Below are 22,707 nucleotides of genomic sequence, written 5' to 3'. Positions count from 1 at the left end.
ATATCCACACCAATAACATTATTACAATTATAGTATACGTAATTGTTCCTATTTCGCATATCTCATTCTTAATTATTATATAAATTTCGTGAATTGCTAAAAATCACGTTCTTTGAATAGCCAGGAAATTCTTTGACTATTTATTTTTATTCCACAAGAAAGCACCTGTAATCGTGAGCATATGAATTATATGTACATATACATATATGTACATAATAACACCGAATTTGAAAAATAAATAAAGTAATTGAGACGGTAATAATAGAATTGCTAAACCATGAGTAGCTCTCAACAGCCAACGTGACAAACGACCATTTATAAGTGTCCAAAGCCAAAAAAAGCAATAAGCCAAACGCATGTCAATTGTTTTTCGGAGGTCTGTCCCAGAGAGTTGAGAAGGCGCACCGCGAAAGGGGCGAATTTCGTTTTGCAGTTGGATATTCAAATTTATAACCGTAGGCACAAACAAAAGTCGCGCTATGTTACTTTGTAGGTATGTACATAAGTATATATGAATGTAGGTATGCCATTCGGCTCACAAGCCTAGTAGCACCTATATAAGACGTTGTTAACGACATTTGTTTGCGCGACGCACCCCTTTCATTCAAGGATACGACGCATAAACTTTGTAAATATGATTGTGTATATTTTTGCGTATACGTATGTATTCAAGTGTTTTTGAATGGATTTTTAAATAGTGTCTTCACCTATTTTCCACACCCTAAATTGCATAGCACTACTGTAAGAAGCTATAGTTTTGTTGTTGGACTGATGTTATTTCCGTTGCAATCAAAGTAGTCGGTGTGGGAAGTTGAGGATAGCTTATAGAAATGTATGTGTCACTTTTAATTTGATTTTTTTTTTGTTAACCATATGTTAATAGACATTGGCGATGATTCAGTAACCAGACTTAGCATTATATTACTATATTCGATTGTTAATAGATGTTTTATTAAACTATTTACATTTATATTTTATGTTAGCGATATCTAGTAGTTGTAGTTTGTTAGTTTTTTAGTAGAAAAATGAAGTTAATAGCTTTTCGTTACTATTATTGACCTTACTTGACTGAGAATTCACGCTGAAGTCATTAGAAATTTAATATTTTTACACTATATGCGATTATCCGGAAAACAGCACTGCCCGTACCTGTGCTACGATTACGACTTAGAACATTACATTATCTTGTTGTTTGACGCACTCACTGTTATTTAAGTTTCGTATTTGTTAATTAATATTTACTCTCGTTTTAGTTTTTATATATGCGGGTAAATAATGCAAAAGTTATGAAGAAGAAAAATTAATGAATTGTGAAGAAGCTGAGCAATAGAGAAAACTGTCAAATTGGAACAACACAAATTGAATTTGTTGTTGCACACTCAGCTGTTTGCTTATGTTGCCAACGCTAGTAGAAATTATTATGGCACAAGTAGCCGCAAGGTGACGCTGTAGACAGTAAATTTAGTTTTATTAAAAACAAACCGAAAATGTTAAAATAGCATGATTTCAGATTGCATTTCTTGTAACTAAGATAATTCGAAAGGCGATAATTAAGATATAAATAATGTATATACTTCTTAACAATACCAACCTATTCTTGATCCACATATTAAATGTCCGCTAAAACCCACACCGACGGCAAATATCTATCATCCACTTTCTTCAATATAAACAATTATCTTTTTTTTAAATTTCATTACTGAAATTTAATTTCTTAATTTGTTATATTTTTAAACTTACACAACTTCATTATTAAAAGCTATCAATGGAATACAATATATGCCATAAACATCTGTGTTTACTTCTTCTTTTTCTTGCCCTCATCGCCGCTGCTTACAGGTAGTTCGATATTACGTGGTTTTTGCCAATTCAAGGGATGACGGCGGTATATTGGCCATGGTGGAATAGTTATCTAGTGGAATAAAGGTTGTGTAAACGAAATGCAGCTTTACAATTTCTTTATAATACTTACAATAGAAGCCAACAGAAATCCTGCACCGAGAATGTAGACAGTTTGCGAAAATTGCTGAATGATAGCACCCCAGATGAGTCCGACAATGCCGAAAAGCGTAATGATGAAGCGTGAGAACTTCTCCGCTTTGTGCTGGCCCTCATAGTCCTTTTGCAGAAAATATGTGTTTTTAATTAGTTAACGTTGTTTAAAATTTATAAAACTTCATATTTACCATATGCGTTTGAATATTAAACATTTTGTAGAAATAATTAACACTTGTTTTTGGCTACGTTGTCAATTTCTGTATAAATCAAAGCGACAACACTTGCTTCTTCTTTTACGGCGTGAATTCACAATGGTGACCGGTATGTTTGTAGGGATGCCGTTAGGCTGAAAATAGTGTACATTTTGAATGCTGGGAGTTTTGACGATAAGACTTGGAAATTTATTCATACCGTTATCAAAAAAAATTATAATAAATAAATAAATAAAAATAGAAGAATTATAAAAAAATAAAAATAACAATAATAAATTAAATTAAATAATAAGTTTAACGTGGTATTAGACAAATTTGTGTTGACTACAAAATATCTTTTTTATACATTATTTTATTTCATTTTACACCCGTTGACATGTAAACTTAAAATTATGTTCATATATAAATAGTATTCAACTATTTGTTATAATTTTATGGTTATTTAATGTTTTATCGCCTTTAAGGAGTTATATCCACTGGCAATTTTGGAAAAAGCTTTTTTTCTGAATTTTGTGGATGAGGCTTTTAATAAAAAATCATTTTTAAAAATTGCATTCTCTTGATCCCGTAGCCGATCCCGAGGAGGACCTCCGTAAAAAGAATAATATTTTTTAATGTATGTATGTGTCCATCTTGATATACTATAAGCAATACAAAAACTTCATTTTGTTTAATTCACAAGTGGACATGACCCTTTAAGGACTGATCACTGTAAAAGTCGCTTATGTCAATAAATGTGTATGTACATATGTATGTATGTGTCAAAAAAACGATTGCAAGCATTTAAATTGATGTCGGCGCTTTTGGCAAATTGAATCAAAATGACTTCGTGATTACTTTTTTAATTTTATTTGCAAACAAATTCGTGTTTAATTGCTTGTTTGTAATTCAAACGCTCAGCTCAGTTAACACACAAAATAATAGAAAAAAGTTTGAAGTGTAATTGACATAAATATCTACATACTTACAAACAAGTTCACACGCATGTATGTATGCACAAAATAATTCAAGCAAAGTCACCTTGCGGATAAAAACAAAACAAATGATAATTTTTGGAGTTTGGAGGAAAAGCAATGAAAGTGACGTCTACTCCGTAAGCCGCAAATTGAAGTGCTGGGCAAACTAGTATTGATGATCAATTGGACTCGCTTTATTGTTTTATATTTCGTAATTTCACATTATATATTGTTTATGTGGGGTGTGCAGAGATTGCTAGTGTTGATACTGATTTCGTTTGAAATCCACTTGGATGGACTTTACAATAACCTTGACCGCTTGACGTTGGGAGTTTATTGCAATTACTTTGGCTCTCAAATATGTATATAAATATGTAAATGTGTATGTATTTGTGCGCTATATAGCAGATGCAATTGTGGAATATCCAATTGGCGCCACGTAGCGAAAAGAAGAAACGACTGGCGCGCTGTTGTTAACTCGGCTATTATCGCGTAAGCGGTGTCCACGCCAATTAAGAAGAAGAAGAAGAATTGTGGAAACTCAATCGAGTGAGTCTAATAACGGACAACACTAATTAAGAAAGTAATTTCTTCAACACTCCAGCTCTGAAAGTATTCGACGCCGGGGGAAGTAGAGGAAGACCTCCACTCCTTTGGAAAGACCAGGTGGAGAAGAATCTGGCTTCGCTTGGAGTCTCCAATTGGCGCCACATTGCAAAACGAATAATCGACTGGCGCGCTGTTGTTAACGCGGCTACAACCCTGTAAGCGGTTTCTACGCCAGAAAAGAAGAATTTCTTCAGACAAGAAATCTTTCATTTTGTTTTCTTTTTCACAACCATCACCCTGAGACGCCAAATATTTCATATTTAAGAAATGCCTGAGTTCCGTTTCCGCTGTTGTGATAGATGATAGACCGGAAATTCCAAGTATTGTACTGTTACACCATACTAAGGAGTTGTGGTTAAGTTTTAAAATTAATAAACAAAATAATCGATCACAACTATTGGTCGTGAGTTTCTGCATGACGTTCCAGAGGTTGAAAATATGAAATTACATGTACTGATGAACTTCACCAGAAGCACTGGGTCAGAGAGGAGACAATAGTGTGAGGAAATATTAGTTCCGGTGGTGTCACAATGATTCACTAAAGCCTAGGTATGTCGTAAGACAGGCACTCTACCTTTTCTACTTTCAGTTGACAAGAATATCTCTCCCCTCTACTATTTTAAGGTATTAATTGTGAAATTAAATTTTTTACTTTGAAATTTGGGTTTGTATTGAAGTTGCTTTTTTATGTATCGAGTTTCCACCACAGTCATGAGAGAGAGAGCACTTCATGGTCACTGAATGCTTACCTTGATTTCATATAACATATACATACATATCTATACTACTTACATATACCCTGTAAATTATGTATAAAAAGGAGGAAATTAAATTGTTATTAAACCTTAAAATTTCTAATCATCGTGACTATACAAAAGAAGTAAAACAAAAGTAAGAAAACGTTGCTAAAATTCGCGATTACTTTTACCCCAAAAAAAAAAAAACAAAAGATCAACAACAGGAAGCCATTTATCAGATATAGTGAGAGTGTAATGATTTCCGTAAGCCCCAAACCAGAGGGGGTCAACATGCCAAATGAATGGAATCGTCGCATGAATCTTTAAACTTGAGGAAGCTGACGGATTGAAGTGTAATAAAAACTATTGTACTCGTATGTTGTATGCGAAATGATGTGCGAAAAGAGAGTGAATGTGCAAAATGTTCATAAATTGGCAAAACTTCAAATATGTGAAACATACATATGTTTGTAAACTTGCAAGAAAAATTGTCTGTCACAAGTCAAGTGCAACATAACAAAACGATCATACAATTCAATGAAGTCATACTCATTAAGGGCACTGAGAGAAATATAAAAATAATAAGTCCATACTTTGGACTTCATATTTCAGCGGTATGTTGCCTAAGATAAAACTGCGTCTGCAGTCCTTCCTCCTTTGGGATGAAATTACCTTACCTCTGCCAAAAGCTTCTGCTGTCATTTGAAGCAGTGTGTATTTGGCAACCTGACCGATTACGAGGTGAAGTGGTGTGAGCACAAGCATGACTTCAAGTGCTGCCGTCGGGTATGCGCGCATGGTCCCCGACATGCAGCTGCATGTGAGTCATTGCAATGTCGATAGTTGGAGCCCTATTAAAGTCTGCGAGGTTTTTGAGGCTCAAGCCACCGGTGTACAACCACCTGACAATCCTTGGCCTTAGCTCCAGGATTTACAAGTTAATCGATTGTACAAAATGCTACTTCCACCGCATAGTGGATTGCAGTGTGAGACCAAAATATTTGATCATATTAGTCATCTATACCGCTCTGCGCCCAAGGGTTAGGTTCGTGAGGCCGGGCAGGGACCGACGTCTCGTAAGCCGGACGATGGTCGTCTTCGAGTGGTTAATATTCAGCTCAAACCCAACTGCATCATCCATTAGCCAGGTTTAAACCGCTTTGTATTAAGTCGTAGAGAGTTTACTCATTTTGCCTGTAGCTATAATAACAATGTCATCATCCGCATATCCAGTACTAATAGGTCATCCACGACAAGGCTCCATAACAGGGGGATATAATTCCACCCTGTGAACAGCATCTTGTAGTACCGAGACAAATCCTGGCATCCCCTACTGTGGCTTTAGCTATTCTGGAGCGCGGTACAGTCTCCATCCATCTGCAGACCGTTGCTACCACATCCCTTTTTCTCCAGTGTTCTGGCTACGCTGCTGTGAGTCGTGTTGTCAAAAGTAAAGAACATTACTTCCCCTCCTTCCAGCGAACTCTGTACCTCCGAAATTAACCGGTAGTTGATCTGCCTGCTCTGTAAACAATTTTCAGCGTCTTTTAATATTCCGTCCATCCTGTCTTGGGTATGAAGCTCACCTTCGCGGTCCTTCATTTTTCAACGATATGCGCCAGTGCAAGGCTATCCCACATCAGTCGAACAAGGTGTGGCAGTGGAATCTGCTCTCCCTGTTGTGCTGGAAAGATACCGTCCGCCCCCGGAGACTTGCATTTCGCGAACGAAGCCATAGCTCACTTGATTTAGTGCGCAGTAAACAGTTGCCTTTCGACTATCCCCAAGCGAGCTGGGTTGTGTACGACTACGGATAGACACTGGTGCGCCCGCAGAATAGCCGTAGCTCTCTCTTGCGCGCTGGTCGTATATGTCCCGTCGCATCTTTTGATTGCCAAATGCATCTGGCCAGAGCCTTGTGCTACCTAGCTGTTGCCTATCTCGTGCTTACTTTGGCATCATAAATGGGTGATTAAACCGAGGCCTCTATTATTTCTCTAGAAACAATTTATCTCTTTCTTGCTTTCTACGCCAACACAACCAGAAATCCAGAATATAGTTACACCAATTTCCATTATTAGTAGCCTCATTGGACCTATTCTATATATGCATAGATGTATCAACATCTAATGAACATTCCAAAGGCGCTTTCTGTAGTTGTTGACATGTTTACTTAATTTATCGTAGATCATTTCAATATAGCTTCATTGATTTAAGTATTATGAAAATCAACAGGGTATCATATCTAAGTTTGAGAAGAGTTTCTTACAAATTGAACATTGGTTGGCCGGATGTAAAGTTTGATTTTCATTTCGCCAGCAATCAGTTATGCAGCATTTGCCCCTGTGGCTTGATAATGTTGCCTGCCTACGGTGCCGCATAGGCCTTACAGCACAAGTTCATATGTAAGTATATAATTAATTTGTGTGTTCATTTTGTGGCATGAATTTGAAGATAAACTTTTTCTAGTCATTTTGTGCTCGGAGAAATAATTAAGCGCAAATCTTTAATATTTTAATTGTAATTATGAATTATGCCCAAGCATCAGCAACGCCGTCAGCGGTGTCTAAGTCAATAGAGATGTTGCCTAATATTGCCACATTTTTATACCCTGAATAGGGTATATTAAGTTTGTCACGAAGTTTGTAACACCCAGAAGGAAGCGTCGGAGACCCCATAAAGTATATATATAAATGATCAGTATGTTGAGCTGAGTCGATTTAACCATGCCCGTCCGTCTCTCTGTATATATACGAACTAGTCTCTCAATTTTTAAGATATCGTTTTGAAATTTTGCAAACGTCATTTTCTCTTCAAGAAGCCGCTCATTTGTCGGAACTGCCGATATCGGACCACTATAACATATAGCTGTCATACAAACTGAATGATCGGAATCAAGTTCTTGTATGGAAAACTTTCACATTTGACAAAGTATTTTCACGAAATTTGGTGTGAGTTGTTCTTCATAGAAATATAGTAATATCGGAAGAAATTGTTCAGATCGGCTCACTGTAGCATACAGCTGCCATGCAAACTGAACGATCGGAATCAAATGCTGGTATGGAAAACTTTTGCATTTGACAAGATATATTCACGAAATTTGGTATAGATTATTTTTTAAGGCAACAATGTAATCTCCGAAAAAATTGTTCAGATCGATATACATAGCTTCCATACAAACTGAACACATAGGTACTAAAAGAAATGCACCTGTGAAGGATATAATTTGGTATAATAGCTTCGGTGCAGCCGAAGTTAACGTTTTTTCTTGTTTTCTTTTAATAATATACATTTATCTCAAATTGCTATATTCACCAAATATTTTATCTTATTTGTAAAGTTTTATAATGTTTTTATGATATAAAAATCAATGATAGTTTACGACGATCAATAAAATTTGTTGATATTTCATTCGTAAAGCACTTTATGCCAACATTTTTCGTCACAAATTGATCGCATAAAATTGAATTGGTGTGAAATGTACTTTTATGGGTTTTCGTCATTGAATTTGACATAATGAAAACCATGTAAAATAGTATGTACAGTGTAACTGCCATAACTCGAACTCTTGAATTGACAATAGAAGTCAAATTTCATGCAAATTTTCTTCATAACTTCAAGTTTTTTTGTGGATTATGGAGATATGAGTTAGGCAAGTTCAACTGTAATCATCTTTTAAATAAATAATAAATAGAATTTGTGAGCTATATCGACCAAATTTCAAGTTTTTACATATTTTAATACAGTCTTTATTGTGGCTTACAAACTAAACTCTTGAGCCAATACAAGCAGGACAACGATTAATTCAATTTTCCATACACTTGTTATAAGCCTCAACTGGGATGCCTAAAGCTCAGTGCCTTAAGCAAATTTTGTTCTTTTAAATTTCGTCTAATTTGCTAGATTGTTGAATAGTTTTGACGTCATTTTTTGTACAAGTCTAGCATTGCAAAACATTAATCAAAATGATTGAAGTCGATCTGTAAGGAAATGTGGAGATCCGCTGCTATCTCTCTCTTGCCAACGTGTCGATGTTTTCTTCATTTACAGAGTTGGGTGGACGGCTCCCAAGAGGCAAAATTTCGATGACATGACGACTTCTTATAAAGTGGACTACCCAAACACTTTTGCAACATTTCAACGATTCCGTAGCCGTGATCACCTAGTAAATACAAAATATCAAGCACATTCGTTGTTAAATTTGTTTCCTTGGTAAAAATCGCCAGACAAACTTTCGTTGTTTTTGTTAGATTATGAACTTGCGAGGCACCCACTTTGCACAGTCCTTCATTGTCCTTGGTGCCCATTTCGCCTCTTTCCAACTTAGCAAATCTTTTTTCAACGCAAAGCTTTATTAACACACGAAATGTTTTTATGATCCATTTCTTTTTTAAACTAATATAAGTTTCTTAAAAAAAATGCTATTTCTCATTAACTAATAGTTATAATCTAACTAATAGAAATCATATAGATGGTGATTTTTTAAGATTGATAACTTTTTTCAAAAAAAACGCACAAAATTTGCAAAATCTCATCGGTTCTTTATTTGAAACGTTAGATTGGTCCTCTACTTTATATATAATGTTGACCGCGGCTTCTTTAATTAAAAATCAAGACTTAAAAAAGAATTGGCAGAAAATCCGCTTTTTTTATCGACAAATTTTTAAATGATCTTTCAAATGTCAGGAAATCAAAATTGCCGCATTTGGGGTGAAGAGCAAATACCGTTCAAGAACTGCATGCAAGGTTTGGTGTGTTTGTACGCTGGTCATTGGACCGTATTTTTTCAAAGATGCTGTTGGACGCAACGTTGACGATAATGGCGATCGCTTCGATTTGATTCTAAAAGAGAAAGCCAAAAATGGAAAATGGCAACTTTTTTTTTGAAAAGATGGCGTGGTTGTGATTCTATGATTTCGTTAGTTTTCAAGAAATGTAAGTTGGCCACCAAGATCAGTTTTAACGCCTGAACAAAGAAATGTTAAAGTAACATTATAAACCAGCTATATATTTTTCTGGCCAAATAATGTAAATTCGGCTATTTATCAACGAAAAAAAATTTTTTTGACGATCTTTAAGCGTCTTTTGAAGCACCGCGATCGTATTTTTTCAGCATTTCTTTACAAAGTAATCCATGTCATGAACCTTTTTTGAGCGATTGTCAAATAAAGAACCGGGATCCAACGAGAACAAACCTTTTTTACGGCCAAGTGTTCATGCAATATCCGATATATGCTAGATGGGAGAAATCATGGGTCACTCTATCAGAAAACGTGTTAATGGGTCTTGTTTATATATAATGCTTATCGATTAATTAAAACGCTTAAAAAACAATTAAGGAAAGCTTAAGCCCGGGTTTAAATGATCTTGCAACTTGTCAGGATCAAAGCCAAGAAAATACCATCAGCTGCATAAGGTTTGCTAGTTGAAAGGGGTCTAGGTCAAGTTTTCACCCAATTTCATTGAGATAACTCAAATATTGGTCGATATATGCGGTATGAAGTCAACAGGAAGTTCGAAAATCTATCTAAAATGCTTGATTTGCATTCTGGAAAGAGAAAGAATCAAATGGAAAATGGAAATTTTTTTATATGGAAAGTAGGCGTGGTTGTAGTACGATTTCGTTAGTTTACCGGCTTCCTTAGTTTTCGACCATGAACAAAGAAATGTTAGGGTAACATTATATAACAAATTTGGTCGATATCGCTCGAGTAGGTCCTGACATACGCCCATTCTGCATATTTGGCCCCGACTCCTATAGAGTCTGTGAAGTATTTATTTGTTGGTTTATGGCGCTTTTAGTAGTTTTTAACCTAATCGTTATATGGTGAGTGAGCGCGGTTATCACACGATGTCATAAATTTTACAGTGTCCGTTGGGGTCCTTAAACTATTTTTTCTGAGCGAAGTTGGATAGGGTTAAGGAGATATGTACATTAAAGCTACTAGAGGGCGACACCCCCCCTTTTACAAAATTTTTGCCCAAAGGTGCCCCTTGCCAATGCGTGGCAGTGGTCCGATTATGCCCCTCTACGGACTAGTTCTCACTTTTTGCCAAGCAGCACTTTTTCATTCAGATATTTTAATTTGTACTCAAGGTATCGCTTGCACCGATGGACAATCAACCGGATTTCAGTTTTTCTCGCCATCCTGATCATTTATATATATGTATATTACTCTATATCGAACTGGATTATTTTTAGGTGATACGTACAACCGTTAAATGAACAAAACTCTGCAGCAACAAGTTGCAAGAGTTCACAAATTACTTTTTTATAATGAAATGAGCATTATTTTAATAGGAATTGGTGCAAAAGCAACAACAAACTATAATCAGTTCAAGGGACAATAACCTGTCAGCTGTCAATGTGTTAATAGGTCTTGCAGTGCTGCCAGAGTTTAAGCGGACACGAAATCGCTTTCAACAAGATTGGATCATAAATGCAAAACATACATACATACATACATGCTTACATACAAATGCAAGACGCTGTCTGTAAGTGTGTCTAATGATTAGCCGCATAACCGACTGATCAACCGCTCTACTGACTATTATAGAGACATGTGTGTGTGTGTGTGTGTGGCGGTAATAAATCGCACCAAAGTAAAAATTCAAATAAAAACGAAAAGGAAATGCTGTTAAGTCCGTTTGTTGCCTTTTTATTACATAAGAGATGGAAAGATGTTACCACGCAGCGTTGCTGTTGTTGTAGTAAGCTAACGCCTTTCATAAGCGCAAGCGATTTCGAATTTGTTAATCAATACTTTTTTTTATCAAAAAAGTTGTTTTTGAAGTGAAGTAAAATGCGTTGCATGTATTTGTGAGAGTGTGTGTGTGTGATATGCAGATTGTGGGGCTTACGCTCTGACATTGTTGTTTGTTTTTGTTGTTTTATTGTCATTTGTTGCCGATCAGGCTGATTAAAGCTATTTGGCAATAAATGTTGGGGCACACGCTGCTATTTGTTTTGGGACACACCGACCCCGGAGATACTAGATACGATACACTCTGGTCGAAAAGTAAACGGAATTTAATAGTTATTGGAGATGTTAAGTATTAAGTATTAAGTAGTCATTAATATTATTAACTGTTAAAAAGACCCCGGCCTAGCATAGTAAAACACATTTTTTTGGCAAAGTTCATGTTTCTTACTCAACATGATTCCTTTCGTGGCAACTGATTAAAGTGACCCTCCAACTTTTCGTTACTATTTTTGTAGTACGATTTGTCCCTTGCTTCAAAAGAGGCCTCGGTATCCGTGAACACCTCATCATTCGACGAAAATGCCATTATTTTGAGGTCTGAGAACAAGAAATGGTCGCTGGGAGCCAGATCTGGAAAATAAACGTTCCATGCGAATCTCAAAATATAGACGGCATAGTCTTACTGCCGACTGCTGCGTTTTTCCATGCTTTGGAGCGGGTTCATCGTGTGCAGTCCACTCGGATGACTGTCGGTTGGACTTCGGAGTGAAACGTTGGTGCCATATTTCATCCATTTTCACATATCGACTCAAATCTCGACTCGGGGTTTATTTCGCTTGAACTTCTCCGAATACTGCTCCGAATCATCAACTTGTCCTTGTTTTTGGTCACTGGCTCACTGGCGCGGCACGCACTTTGCATAGAGCTCTCTCATACCCAAATATTCGTGCATGATATAATGTAGACGTTCTGTTGATATCTTTAGAGAGCCTTCCACCTCGAATAACTTCACTTTATGGCCATCCAAAATTGTTTGGTGGACTTTTTTTGGTGTTTTCGTCGGTAACAACCTTTTTTGGACGTCCAGCGCGTCCGCCGTCTTCGGTGCTTATTTTACCACGTCTAAACTTTGCATACCATTCATTGATGGTTGATTGCTCTGAGGCAGTGTCCGTAAAGTCGTCATCAAGTCAAGTTTTCTCTACAAACAGTTTATTCCGTTGTTCAGTTTGCTATTTGCTATAGTGGACCCATATCGGTCATTCCGCTATATGAGCAGCTTCTTGGTGAAAAAAGGACGGCTGTAGAATTTAGATCGTTATCTGCCTGGTTCGTATTTTTACAGACAGACAGATGGACAGAGAAACGGACATGGCTATATCGGCTCAGCTCGTCACATTGATTTATAGGGTCTGCGACGTTTCCTTTTCGGTGTTACAAATACCGTGGCAAACTTACAAATACCTTATTCGGCTTATAAAAATCATTGTTGGGTCTAATTGAAATCCATCACTGGATGGTCAGAGCAAAGTAGAACTCTCTTAACTAGAATTGAAAGTAGGGGATATTGTGTACTTCAAGGAACTCATATGTAACTAGCATCGCTTATGGAAAGGAAAAGAGCTATAGCCTAGCTCTGATAGAAACATTGTAAAGAGCTGCATCATAGGCTTTGCGACAAAATATGTGGTCATCAAGATAAGATCAGGGCAAGTGTTCATTGAAAATAGATTAGTAGCAGTGATTCAGGCGTGGAAGCTCTCATGACGAGCAATTCATGGAACACGAGTTAGCTTAGAACATACAAAGCTTTCAGTATTCTTGAACTTACAAAGCTTTCTGTATTCCTGAACTTACATAGTTTTCAGTATTCTTGAACTTACAAAGCTTTCAGTATTCTTGAACATTTTTTGACAACTCTGTTTTACGGCACTTCAAATCTTGAATGAAGTAGCGAAACTCGAGACTAATTTTGCTCAATTATAATGAAAATTAACGTAATTAAGAAAACCGTCTGGCTACTTGAAGCTTAATACACCCACTTTTTTGAATATTTGAAAGAAACTTTCAAATAATTTTATTTACAAACACGCATACATATGCATTTCCGACGCTTGTCGTAACATTTTTTCCAACTCATCGGTGACTTGGATTAATATTTCAAGCTCTCAGCAGCATCTTCAACTCAACTTCATCAACAACGCGCCGGGCATTTCCTCTTTCGACAAAATTTCATAATGCAAACACACACACATGCTTCCAAATTAATCCACGCGATGCTGTTGAAATACGCTCACCACTTGCACCTTCGTAACCGACATTAGCGACGATGGTTTGAACCAGTTTCGGCCGAATTTGGCATCGCAGAGTTCAACCAAAGACGAAAAGACACCGAAGAGGCCAATGTAAAGGCTGCAGCAGCAGCAGAAGAGGTAGCAAAAACGAAGCAAAACAAATCAAAGTGATAAAGAGTTGCGTTGCTTAGCCGGCATAATTGTTGTTGCTTACTACACTGCTACACATAATCGTTTTGTCTTCGGTCACCAGCAAGCGCAGCCGCCGTTCGTGCATATCATTTGCCTGTTTATTAGGCAAAATTATTGTAAATCGCGGGATGAATGCAACAAACACTTTCGATTTCTTTTTGTTTCCATTTCTTCTGGCTTCTCTTTCTGCAGCGCCGTTGGCTTTGGAGAGCGCGGCTAAGCTGGCTAAGCGCAGCGCTCCACAACAGCGCACATTCATGGTATATAAAGTTGGTGGATGACACTGGAAAGTCATCAGTTACACAGTTCTCTTCACAACTGGTGTTTGGTTAACCTCGTCTACTAACTTACACGTAGCAAAATCTAAGCACAAACTACAACAAAATGAAGGTACGGACCGCTGAAGCTCACATCCTTCTTGGAATACTTTGACACTAAAGGATTACGGTTTACTTACTCACGCTTTTTGGTTTTTTTTGCGTTGCAGGTTTTCGTTTGCATCTTAGCTGTGGTGGCCACAGCCCAAGCAGGTTTTCTGGGTCTTGGCGGTGGTAGCGGTGGCGGCGGCGGCGGCTACTCTTATGGTGGCGGTGACGGCGGTCACGGTGGACATGGTGGTTTTGATGGTGGTCATGGCGGTCATGGCGGTCACGGCGGCTTCGATGGCGGCTATGGTGGCGGTCACGGAGGTCACGGTGGCGGCGGCGGCGAAGTGAAAATCATCAAGATCATTAGCGATGGCGGAGATGGTGGTCATGGCGGACATGGCGGACACGGTGGCTTCGATGGCGGCTACGGTGGCGGTCATGGCGGACATGGTGGTCATGGCGGTCACGGTGATGGCGGCTTCAATGGTGGATTCGGAACCAGCGGTGAATTGAAAATCGTGAAAGTCATCAGCGGAGGCGGCGGCGGCGGCGGTCATGGAGGATACAGCGGCGGCGGTCATGGCGGTCATGGTGGTTACAGCGGCGGCGGCGGTCATGGCGGTCACGGTGGATACAGCGGCGGTGGCGGTCATGGCGGACACGGTGGCGATGTTAAAATCATCAAGGTCGTGCATGAGGAAGGCGGCGCTGGTGGCTTCGATGGCGGTTACGGAGGCGGTCATGGCGGTCATGGTGGTTTCGATGGCGGCTACGGCGGCGGTCATGGCGGACATGGTGGTCATGGTGATCACGGCGCTGGCGGTGAAGTTAAAATCATCAAGGTCATCAGTGAAGGCGGCGCTGGCGGTTATGGCGGTGATGCCGGCGGTTATGGCGGTGGTGCTGGCGGTTGGGCTGCTGGTGGTGGTGGCGGTTGGGCTGCCGGTGGCGGTGGCTGGGATTAAGCACCTTAGATGCCATAAAGCATTTGTACATATTGTACTATACGCCAGCAGCGCAATGAGTCCTTTCTAAATAAGTCAAACAAAAGCAGTCCACGCAGCCATTCGCCAATGACTGAGACTGAATGATTATTACGTCATGGTTGCGCACTGCTACCTTGTATATAAATCACTCTTTCCACTCCACGCTTCCCGCGCTGCATCACTTCTCCTATATCCTCCTCCTACACACAAACACACACACGCACACCAACTCGCGCGCTTACATCCGTATGCTGTACCGTTAGGTGCGTGTGAAGTGCCATTCTTCGCCAGTTCATAAGCATTCTCCACATGCCTACTCGTATTGTGATATACAAACATACCTATCTACCTGCATGCTCACATCTCTCTTAGCTGTCTAAGTGTAAATGTTGAACCACATTTTTGTTGTAATGTACCTGTTGAGCAACAACGTGAGTTCGTAGACGTTGTTAATGTTGTTATTGTTTTTTATTGTTATCAAAATATAACAAGTTGAAAATAAAAATAAAAAAAAAATTAATAAAAAATTTATGTGTTATCATTCATTATCTCATTATGCCCCTCTAACGCTTTGGTGGTGGCGCGCAGTCGCGGAAGTTTCTTCAGTGTGCCTTCAATGCTTCTGAAATCGGCATCGTCATAAATTAAAGCCATTTGTAAGTCACTTTTATCGTTGAAATCTAATTTGCGTTTTGGGGCCAATTGGACCTTTCACTTTTTATGAGAAGTTTCGGCGAAAGAGGAAGAGAAACCCGTTAGCCGTTATTATGTCATGGATTTTTGACACAGCTGTATGGAAATGCGATTGAGACGTACGGAGCTCCCATATTTGCGCACATAAACACATGTTTCCGGCGTCTAATTCGAAAGCTTTCACATAAAAAGAAAATTTAATCAAGTTAAAAAAAGAGCCGTGCAACAAAATATGCATTTTTTGGGACTGAGCTAAAATAAAGGTTCCGAAAAGTTTTACATTGTACATATAATATACTTTGATAAAAAGAGAACAATATATAATTAGAAGCGGTATAACAGCGAATAAAGTCTAGTGGGATGCAACCGACATCAAGACGTCATTTTATTAGAGTGACATTACTTTTTCACTCAATCCTCTCTCTTCTTATTAAATTTTAGTAAGATTTCTAACACCTTGGGCTATTACATTCCATATATAGGAGCAAATTTGGTTTCGTTTATGTTCCGGTAATTTTGAGGTCAGATTTGGAGGATGAAGTCATGTGTAGAAGCTCACGCAAATGAGGAAAGTTCTCTGAGCGCCATTCACTTGGGAGTGGCCAGAAACGATTCTTTTACATATGGCTCAAGCAGCTCACGACTTCCGATCTTAAGCCAAGTATTCTCTAGGAAGCCAAAAAAAAAAATCTGTTTGAAGGCGAGCTAAAGTGAGAAGGCGAAAACATCCCCTCCCCAGGGTTGTGCGCTGGATTTGTGACCCGCCACGTAAAAGCACTACCAATGAAAAGAAGAAAGCAGCATCAGATGAGAGACCCTCCTTTAGATGACGACCCCCACAAACCAGTCAAAGATTACAATTCAAGGGCATAAATCCGGGAATATCCGATCCCTTAATTGGAAAGGTGACGCTGCTCAGCTGGTTGACGCCCAAGAAACACGATGAACAGGACAAGGACTGAAGCGAGTAGGTCCTTGTCGCATTTACTACTCTGACCATAAAAAGAGAGCGCAAATTTGGTGTGGGATTCGTTGTGGGAGAAAGACTACGTCGGCGAGTACTGGAATTCACCCCGGTGGATGAACGTCTAGACGTAATCAAAGTGAAGTTCTTCAACATATCGCCGATTTGCGCCCTCGCTCCAACGGAAGAGAAGGACGATGTGACCAAAGATGTCTTCTATGAGCGCTTTGAGCGAGCCTATGTGGCAGCCTCCGCATCCCCAAATGGGTTGGGGCTGAACCCGAAACATGGTGAACTGTAGTACTAGATTCCAGCATAGAAAAATTCATCAAACTACCTGGTTGTCTCCGGATCGAAAAGCCAACAACCCGATCGATCAGGTTGTGATAGACGCAAGACACATAGACGTACGTACGCTCCGTGGTTTAACATCGACTCGGATCACTATCTTGTTGCACTAAGATACGCACACGCCTCTGTGCAGCAAAAAACGCACGTCAACAAACACAAGGAAGATTCGACGTCGAGAAGATGCAAACACAACAGACAGTCGAACGATTTTCTACTCGACTTGTACTTCTCTTGTTTAATGTTTTCAATTGACCCAACGGACGGAACGGTCGTTTGCGCCACAATATTGGTTGAAAATTTAGCGCAAAACTCACGAAGAAGAAGGTGCCAAAACCAAGAGTTTTCAGCCCACAATTCTAGACTCTTGGATTTTCAACCGCCAATTTCTTTATTTTATTGAGGTGGATGGCCGTCCTGGACGTGGTTCGTCCTCAACGCGTTCGCGACCCTCTTTGAATAATTTTTACTAATCAAAAACATTTGCTTGCGACAAACAATTAAATCGCAGAATGCACTTTATGTAATTCAGACAACCAAACGTATACTAAATACTAATGATTCTTTTGATGTGACAATTGCTACAGATGTCACTGATAGTCATACCAACCTAGATAAAAAGTATTACGACAAATGGCTTTTTGAACGATTTCAATTTAAATATCGTCTTGCTATTTTTTGCCCACAGTATGTATATATATAGAATTTGTGTTTATAGTATATATGTAGGTATGTGCGACTATATTAAATACTAAATTGTTTTGTAACATGTTTGTTTCAGGCAATGGCGACTGCTAGTCTTTAATAAAGCCGGTCACCACGCCAAGACACAAAAATGAACCAAAACGGAAACAAATTGCTGCCTTCGAAATCCAAATAAAGTACGGTCACATTTCGAATTTGAACTAGTTTCGACGAATATGGAAAAATTTTGTATAAATGTATATACTCTTAAATATATGATTATACGAGTACCAATCTGCCCCATGTTTCTGTAGAGCAGGAATAAATTTTTTAAAAAGGTAAATATGCAAATCGACAGGATTTTTAAACTTAGCATAGTTAATGTTATATTCTAAAAGCTTGGTGTGTCAACAAATATACCTAAATATAACTGTAGCAAATTGTTAAAATAGCATAAGTCGATTTAAGGTAATAAACTATACCATAATGATTTTTGTTGTAGATCAGGGCTCGCCTTTACCTACATTTCGGTCTAATTTGATAGTTTCAATTCAAAGTTATCTTTACGAGTTAATATGCCACAAGTAGCCTCAGAAGGACTCAATAAGTCTCAGTTACCTTACTTCGACTTATTTCGAGTTATGTTACTTCAAGTTTTTGACACATATGTTTTCTTGTTTGTTTACGTTATTTTGTTTCTTCTATTGTGGCTTGTAAAGTCCCAAAAATGACAGTCAATCCGGCTCTATATGTTTATGTAATTTATAGTCTAATTTATGCAAGAAATTCGTGTTCCAGACACATGGACAAATTGTGTGTTTGTTTTGCTTTTGGGCTGCTCATAATAATATCTGCAGAAGCATGGTGTTCTGAGCAGATAATACTACCGCTTGAGGTATTGTGTTATGCAAACTCAAATAAAAATATAAACTTACAGCATTTTAGTTCTTTTTTGCATTTAATTGCTTCTTAAAAGTAGTCAAAGCGTTTGTCTCGCTGAGATCGCGAAATGAACTTGAAGGGAATCAACAAAAGTTCGCTAGCTGAAACACTTAAATAATGAGTACCACCTTTTACTCACAGAAATGGTGAAGAAGGCAAAATAATGTTTGTTTTTTTTAAATAGTAGACCGATAGGGGCACCAAACGATGCCATATTTTTCCCCGCCCTTTCAACATTTCTCTTCTGTAGGGTTTGCGATTTTATCATGGAAAGATATACGATCCAACAACGAGTTGAAATTGAAATTACTACAATTTACTACCAAAATTCGGAGTCAGTGGCCCCAACTTTAAGACGACGTACTATTTATGGTCGCCATAATCGTCCTGTCAGATCAAGAGTTGAGCTTCTAGTGAACAAATTTGAATTCACAGGCACAGTGCAAAATGTTTTGAGGCCAGTGAGACTAAGCAGTGCCCGTAATGTCGAGAATATTGCTGTCGTTGGCGCATCAATTGAGGAAGACCCAATTCAGTCTCAAGCGGCTTCAGTTCTTGCGTCAATTTGATCTTCTAAGGATGTAGACCAAAATATTTTTGCAAAATTCGACGTCGTTCTCAAGTGTTGGACATCTCAGTTTCGAATTTTGCGAAAAGATCTTGATCTATATCCTTACAAGATCAAATTCACGCAGTAACTGAAGCCGCTTGACCATCCGAATCGTCGTAGTATGTTCGTGAATTGGGCTGAGCAATGACTTGAAAATTATTCAGATTTTCATCGAAAAATCAACTTCAGCGATGAGGCTCATTTCGGGCTGAATGGCTTTGTCAATAATCAAAATATGCATTATTGGTCAGACAGTAATTCACACGTACTCCATGAATCACCATTGCATCCCGAAAAAATTACAGTTTGGTGTGGTTTATGGGCCGGCGGCGTCATTGAGCCGTACTTCCTACGTGATGACCAAGATCGGCACGTTACTGTGAATACGAATCGCTACCACTCAATGATAAACGAATATTTGTGGCCCGAATGGGATGATATGGATTTGGGCAATATGTGGTTCTAACAGGACGGCGCCACAAGCCAAACAGCGAATGAAAACCGTCGAAAATTGTGTTCAGCTTCTGGATTTCTGCAGGGGTGCTGGTGTTGGTTCGGTAGCAAGACGAGTCGTACTTTTATCAATTATTTCATTTCCCGGAATGCCTAAAAGCCAGTGTATATGCAGCCGCTTACTGTATTTACATAAGTTTGCGCATATTTTTCACATTTTTTTTTCTACACAAGTTATTCGAACATTTGTTCGTCTCTCCTTATGAATCCGCACTCTGAAAATATACCGGTAGCACATGTCCGAAATCACCGAATGCAAAGCTACTTTTATCTTTTTAATTCATTTTATTTTTTTGGACAAGTACGACTAATGAATTCAGGTGAAGATTCGTACACCAGCAGGTTTATGGGTGTTTCCTTCTAAGCTTCATGTATTTCTACATATATACTAATCAAAATTCATATAGCCGAAATTAAAATAAAATAATTCTTTTTTTTTGCAGCTTTTTGCTTGTCTTCTTCTATGCCATTTGATGTGTAAAAAAATCGTCCAACAACAACGAAAGTCAAGAGTCACCATGAAGCTTCGACACTCCGAAGATTGTTCTATTGTAGTATTCGCTTATAAGTAAGCGGTCTTTTATTTCTAGTTTTATTGTTATTATTATAATTCTTTTTTTTTAAATCACATGTTAGTCCAGTCTTAAGATTTTTCCAACGCAAGTCACGACGGTTTATAAAACGATGAGTTTCGTCGCGCACGGACATTAGTGTGCAAAATTCGTTCTTAGCGGCGCGTTTTGTCGACATCAAAATGAAAGTGAGTTCAGCAGGTGGCGAGATCATTGCACGGAGGATTATAAATATAAAAAATTTTTGCATTTTAGGTTTTTGTGTGCCTGTTGGCACTTTCTGCCCTAACGGCAACCACCAATGCAGGATTTCTTGGATTATTAGGAGGACTTAAAGGCGGCCTCGGCGGCGGCGGTGGCGGCTACGGAGGTGGTGGCTACAGCGGTGGCGGCGGCTACAGTGGTGGCGGCGGCTATGGCGGTGGTGGCTACGGCGGTTCCAATGTACAAGTCATTAAAGTTATTGCCTCCGGAGGTAGCGGAGGTGGCTACAGTGGTGGCGGCGGCTACGGAGGTGGTGGCGGCTACAGTGGTGGTGGTGGCTACAGCGGTGGTGGTGGTTGGAGTGGAGGCCATTCCGGCGGCTACAGTGGAGGTGGTGGCTACAGCGGTGGTGGCGGCTACGGCGGCGGTGGTCATTCCGGCGGTGTCCAAGTCATTAAAGTAATCGCGGCAGGCGGTCATGGCGGCGGCGGCTATAGTGGTGGTGGCGGCTACAGTGGTGGTGGTGGCTACAGCGGTGGTGGTTGGAGTGGAGGCCATTCCGGCGGCTACAGTGGAGGTGGTGGCTACGGCGGAGGTGGCGGCTACGGCGGTGGTGGTCATTCTGGAGGCCATGTCGATGTCTACAAAGTTATATCGTTAGGAAGCTCCGGCGGCGGCGGTGGTGGCTACGGAGGTGGCGGCCATGGCGGCGGCGGTTACGGAGGTGGCGGCTATGGCGGCGGCGGCTGGTCTGGTAGTAGTGCCAGTAGCAGCGCTGGCAGCGGAGGCTGGGGCGGTTGGGATAGAAAGAAGTAAGTAAGCTGCCGCTCAACAACAACTACTAATTATGTTTCCTGCAAACCGTTAAGTGAGTTTTTGAATCGAAATGATTTGATGCACTGCCATTATTTAAGTGCTTCGAAGGTCAAGGTCGAAGCGCTGAGAATATTTAATGTACAATTTTTTTTAATGAAAAAAGAGTGATAACGAATTATAGTATAGAGTGTAAAAGAATGAAAGAGACAAAACAATAAATCAAAAATAAATATTATAAAGTTGTGTTTAAATTTCTTGCACTGCAAGTATTATATAATGAACGAGTATGCAAAAGCGTGTTTATGCACTTAAGAGCACGGAAATCAAAAATTGATTTGAGAATCGCTAATTGTATGGAAATTCCCGCTTCTCAATCAAGCTCAGCCTTAGCAACAATTAATTGAGCAAATGAAACAAGTCAGACAACTCAACTAAAAGTCATTTTAAGTCAAAATAATGACTAAACAATACCTGTTTGTTTAAGTTCATATTAACTGTACTCTCCCGAAGGAAAATTATGACTAAATTAAGAGAAATCTTTGAACTATCCTTAAATGAGTCAATTAGCAACTCATTGCTATACAACTCAGTGAGACAATTTGCTAATTGACTAAATTACCGGGCTATTTGAAACGTCTCTTAGCCCCTACTGTATTGCAAGTGCTGGATAATAGTAGGATCTATTAATAAGAAACCTGTCATATTCATTCCTTTTCTGGTATTTTCCGTTCACGATATTCCTCTTTTGGATCTCCTAGTCGTGCTGAAATCATTAAACCACCAATTAGTCGCCAACAATTTTGCTAATAAATTCATTTTGCAACTTATCAGATCATACTGAAGCTTCGAGAAATAATTTATTCAAATTAAAATAATAAAAAATAAAAATAATAATAAAATTCAAATTAAAATAAAAAAAAATTAAAATTAGCAATTTGAAAGGGAAGAAGATATAAGATGAGCAAAACATTCGATAATTTGGGGAAGACAGCGCTTAAAGACAATGGTCAAGCACAAAGCTTCGCAATACAAATTAACAAATATATGAAATTTCATAATAAAAATAACGTTACAGTGTCTTTTTGTGGACAACAAATATAAGGTACATTATAATCCGAGTTTGGGGTGAGTTTAGACCGATTTCATTAATAATTTTCAATTTGTAAGATCGAAGCGCTAATGCTTTATATACTATGATTTGAGGTTCCGCCAGCATACAGGGTTTGTCCTGAAAGTAATAGGACTGAGGCGATTTAAAAAAACTTATTGAACCAATCGTTACAATTCTTTAAAAACTTTCAAAAT

At 38.8% G+C, this 22,707-nt stretch overlaps 3 protein-coding genes across 8 annotated transcripts in view; 1 reads left to right on the top strand and 2 right to left on the bottom strand.

The window, feature by feature from the left end:
- LOC126759048 (anoctamin-1) overlaps positions 1–22,707 on the bottom strand; it is a 191,295-nt gene that overhangs the window by 31,953 nt on the left and 136,635 nt on the right. For 2 of the 6 annotated variants that reach the window (XM_050473614.1, XM_050473615.1), the window contains exon 1: positions 1,065–1,317. The exons of 3 other annotated variants lie outside the window; for them this stretch is intronic. Coding sequence is in view for 1 of the 3 variants with exons in the window: in XM_050473615.1 (XP_050329572.1) it covers position 1,065 (1 nt within the window). In the remaining 2 variants the exon portion in view is untranslated. Of the gene's footprint in view, positions 1–1,059; positions 1,318–22,707 lie in introns of those variants that run through there. One more of the 6 variants, XM_050473618.1, reaches the window with a different exon arrangement.
- Positions 1,676–2,305, bottom strand: LOC126759114 (signal peptidase complex subunit 1). Its single transcript, XM_050473733.1, has 3 exons — positions 2,187–2,305; positions 1,973–2,119; positions 1,676–1,912 (listed from the first exon to the last, which is right to left on the bottom strand). The coding sequence occupies exons 1-3, from the start codon at positions 2,208–2,210 to the stop codon at positions 1,799–1,801; spliced, it is 285 nt and encodes a 94-aa protein (XP_050329690.1). The 5' UTR covers positions 2,211–2,305; the 3' UTR covers positions 1,676–1,798.
- LOC126758051 (uncharacterized) lies at positions 8,478–21,402 on the top strand. The gene is made up of 3 exons (XM_050472045.1): positions 8,478–8,494; positions 14,093–15,003; positions 20,897–21,402. The coding sequence occupies exons 1-3, from the start codon at positions 8,478–8,480 to the stop codon at positions 21,400–21,402; spliced, it is 1,434 nt and encodes a 477-aa protein (XP_050328002.1).

Source organism: Bactrocera neohumeralis, chromosome 5 (assembly GCF_024586455.1).
Source record: "Bactrocera neohumeralis isolate Rockhampton chromosome 5, APGP_CSIRO_Bneo_wtdbg2-racon-allhic-juicebox.fasta_v2, whole genome shotgun sequence".
In the NCBI taxonomy this organism is placed as follows: domain Eukaryota; kingdom Metazoa; phylum Arthropoda; class Insecta; order Diptera; family Tephritidae; genus Bactrocera; species Bactrocera neohumeralis.
This window is presented reverse-complemented; position numbering and strand designations above follow the sequence as displayed.

Coding starts and splice junctions, on each gene's coding strand:
- LOC126759114 (XM_050473733.1), bottom strand. CDS start 2,210: ATGTTTAATATTCAAACGCATATG. Junction 2,120..2,186: donor TTAATATTCAAACGCATATG/GTAAATATGAAG, acceptor TTTCTGCAAAAG/GACTATGAGGGCCAGCACAA. Junction 1,913..1,972: donor GATTTCTGTTGGCTTCTATT/GTAAGTATTATA, acceptor TTATTCCACTAG/ATAACTATTCCACCATGGCC.
- LOC126758051 (XM_050472045.1), top strand. Junction 15,004..20,896: donor GGCTGCTGGTGGTGGTGGCG/GTTGGGCTGCCG, acceptor GCGGCTACGGAG/GTGGTGGCGGCTACAGTGGT.